The following is a 3,033-nucleotide window of genomic DNA, read 5'->3' as shown; positions in this document are numbered from 1 at the left end:
TAGGATTTCTTTGTGGGGTTTTCTTTGCCTGCCTTGCTCTTTGCTATGAGCTAAACGCATCAAGACGTGTTCCCCTTACGACCATCAGCACTCTTGATAACGCACCATGGCCGATCTTCATAGCAACTGTCCATACAAATCTTCAATATATCAGCTAAAGTTATGTAGGCTATAATAAAGTTGTAGCCTATATATGTTTATTTGTTTTGTAACATTTTTTTTTTTCCCTTTATATCTTAAATTTTTCTGAAGGTGTTGCGACCGTGCCAAATTTTTTTCAACTCAATAACTTACTTCGATCACAAGCACGTTTTAACGTTCGCGTTTTGTCGCTTCTACCTTTTTCTTGACCTTTGCTATGTTGATGTGTATTGTTTTGATATGATGGTCAGAAATAAAAAAACAACTGAACTGAACATTTGTAGGTACCGCGGTAACCTACTGTGTAATTTTTTCAAAACGACTTTGTATACAATAAATGTGCCAATGGTATGTTTAGGAAAAAAAGACAATTGTTACGGTATTTCAAAATATTTATTTTACAATTTTTTTCCTATTATCAAAACAAGAATTCGAACACCCGAAATTACTAAGCTACATGGACGTAGATTTCTTTTTGAGGTCACTCACAACAAATAAGTTAAACGTAAGTTTTGAAAATGAATAAATGCAAAACATAGGCTAATATATCTATTCGATCATGTGCATGTTTAGTTTTCTTAAATGTGTGACAAGCCATTTACAAGCTAAGTTATGTGTCTGAGTTAATCATTAATCAAGATGGGCTTTTCAACTCTGGCTTCTTATTTTCTAAGCAGTCGAGGAACAAGTAGGCCAGATTATAATGGGGAGGATTACTTGAAGAAAAAAAATGCTTTTGAATGTAGCTTCATAGACGGGTGGATGAGCTGAGGGATAGACATAGGCTATAAGTTAGCTACTAATTTGCTTCACCGACCCACATTGAGATACAACCAGTTGTTTTATATCAATAGGCTATCTTGGACTGGATCGTCATGCTATATTGTCTGATTGTTTATCTATTTTTCTAACATGCTAAATTGAATTTTTTTTTCTCACTTTTGTTATGGTTTAACGTGTAAAACGTACGGTAACCCAAATTTATCATATTACTGTGACATGCCACTACTACATCCCAGCTGGCGATGCCTGTCGTTTTTGCATTAATTCAACATTTGCTAACGTTGGATCAGTGTGGAGGTGACGAGTTTAGCTGACTGGGGTCTAAAATTATCGCTTTATCAACGCACCTTTCATCAAAGCACGCTTGATATCTTCAAGATATAACTTTCCTGGGTATAATTGAATTTCCGCAAGATGATGATGTTGTTTTTGCTAGTTTGTTTTATTTGTTTTTGTCATTGTTTTCATGTCGTCAAGTTATAGCCTATCTATTTTGTAAGTCGTGCAAGGCCTATGGTGCGTTGCGCTTGAAATGGCTTTGCCCGTGATAGGATTTCTTTGTGGGGTTTTCTTTGCCTGCCTTGCCCTTCTTTGCTATGAGCTAAACGCATCAAGACGTGTTCCCCTTACGACCATCAGCACTCTTGATAACGCACCATGGCCGATCTTCATAGCAACTGTCCATACAAATCTTAAATATATCAGCTAAAGCTATGTGGGCTAATAAAGCTATAACCTAAATATAGGCCTATGTTGTTTTTGTTTTGTAACATTTTCTTTTTTTATTTTATTTTTATATCTTAAATTTTTCTGAAGGTGTTGCGACCGTGCCAAATTTCTTTCAACTCAATAACTGTGCTACACCGTGCTTGAGACCGGCTTCGTCACACCGCCTGCAGTTACACGCGTGATCTTGGATTTCGAAGCGGCTGTGTGGAAGGCGATCACAAACGTTTTCCCTGCTGTTGAAATTAGAGGTTGCTCGTTTCATTTTACCCAAGCCATTTACAGACAGGTGCAATCTTTGGGATTATCGACATCCTATCGCAATAATGTCGACATAAGAAATTTTATCAAAAAGCTAATGGCGTTATGCTATCTTCCTTCCCTTCATATTGGACGAATGTTCGAAGCTCTGGAGCAAGAAGCAAATGCCTCTGCTTCTCTGTCTGAACTGACAAACTATGTGCAATCAACTTGGATGGAAAATTGTGTGAGGAAAAAAGAATATTGGAGCGTTTACGGCCTTCCCTTTCGTACAAACAACGACGTTGAAGGATGGCATCACAAAATAAACAAGAAGGTCCGTCCAAGCACTCCATTTTATTTGTTAGTAACTCTACTTCGTGAAGAAGCTGGCGACATTCCAATAAATGTCCAGCTCCTTGATATGGGATGCTTGAAGCGTCGCCAAAGAAAGAAATATGTTGCACTCCATAAGAGGGCATTTCGTTATTGGCGTCAGTATGAAAATGGCGAAAAAAGTGCGAACAAACTGTTAAACGCCTGTGCAAAACTAGTCAGCCCGGTGGTTGAATAGCCCATCTTATCTATTGAACAATAGACAAACTGCTTTACCCTTATTTGGGATCATCAGAAGATCATGAAAAATATGCAAAAATAATAAATCGGTAATATACGGTAGCCTACTTGAAAAGGTATTTAACATTATAACCTTAAAACTGTATGCAAAAAAACTCAGAGTTGTTGAAGGACCACAAGTCCACAACCAGCGTTTTCGCACATGACTCCTATAAAAAACGTGAACTGATGTTAAATAACAACGTTTATGTCGTCATACATAAGCAAAATGCGATGCACGCTGACATAACCTGTAGAAATGAAAATAAATTTACAGTATGTTCAAAATGAATGAATGAAAACGTCCCATTTCAATTATGTTATTTTAAAGTATTTGAGTTTAAATTTATTGCGGTGACGACATTTACTCACCAATTCAGAACGATTGTTCCGAAGGTAGTTACAATCGGCCATCAGAATAGCAAGCTCCTCAGCAAAACAAAGACCACAATTGTTACGACCACCCCCACTATTAGGACGAGAATAACTGTGGACCATGATATGATATTGATAGGACCATGATATTTT

The 3,033-nt window shown here is 37.2% G+C and overlaps 1 protein-coding gene across 1 annotated transcript; it reads left to right on the top strand.

Annotated features, from left to right (window-relative positions):
• Window positions 1-2,008: 2,008 nt before the first annotated feature.
• On the top strand, window positions 2,009-2,464 carry LOC145776631 (uncharacterized). The gene has a single exon (XM_082587861.1). The coding sequence runs from the start codon at window positions 2,009-2,011 to the stop codon at window positions 2,462-2,464; it is 456 nt and encodes a 151-aa protein (XP_082443987.1).
• Window positions 2,465-3,033: the final 569 nt, after the last annotated feature.

This window comes from Aplidium turbinatum, chromosome 9, assembly GCF_918807975.1.
Source record: "Aplidium turbinatum chromosome 9, kaAplTurb1.1, whole genome shotgun sequence".
In the NCBI taxonomy this organism is placed as follows: domain Eukaryota; kingdom Metazoa; phylum Chordata; class Ascidiacea; order Aplousobranchia; family Polyclinidae; genus Aplidium; species Aplidium turbinatum.
This window is presented reverse-complemented; position numbering and strand designations above follow the sequence as displayed.

What these genes read in the sequence shown, in the direction of transcription:
- LOC145776631 (XM_082587861.1), top strand. Translation starts at nt 2,009, where the DNA reads ATGGCGTTATGCTATCTTCCTTCCCTTCATATTGGACGAATGTTCGAA.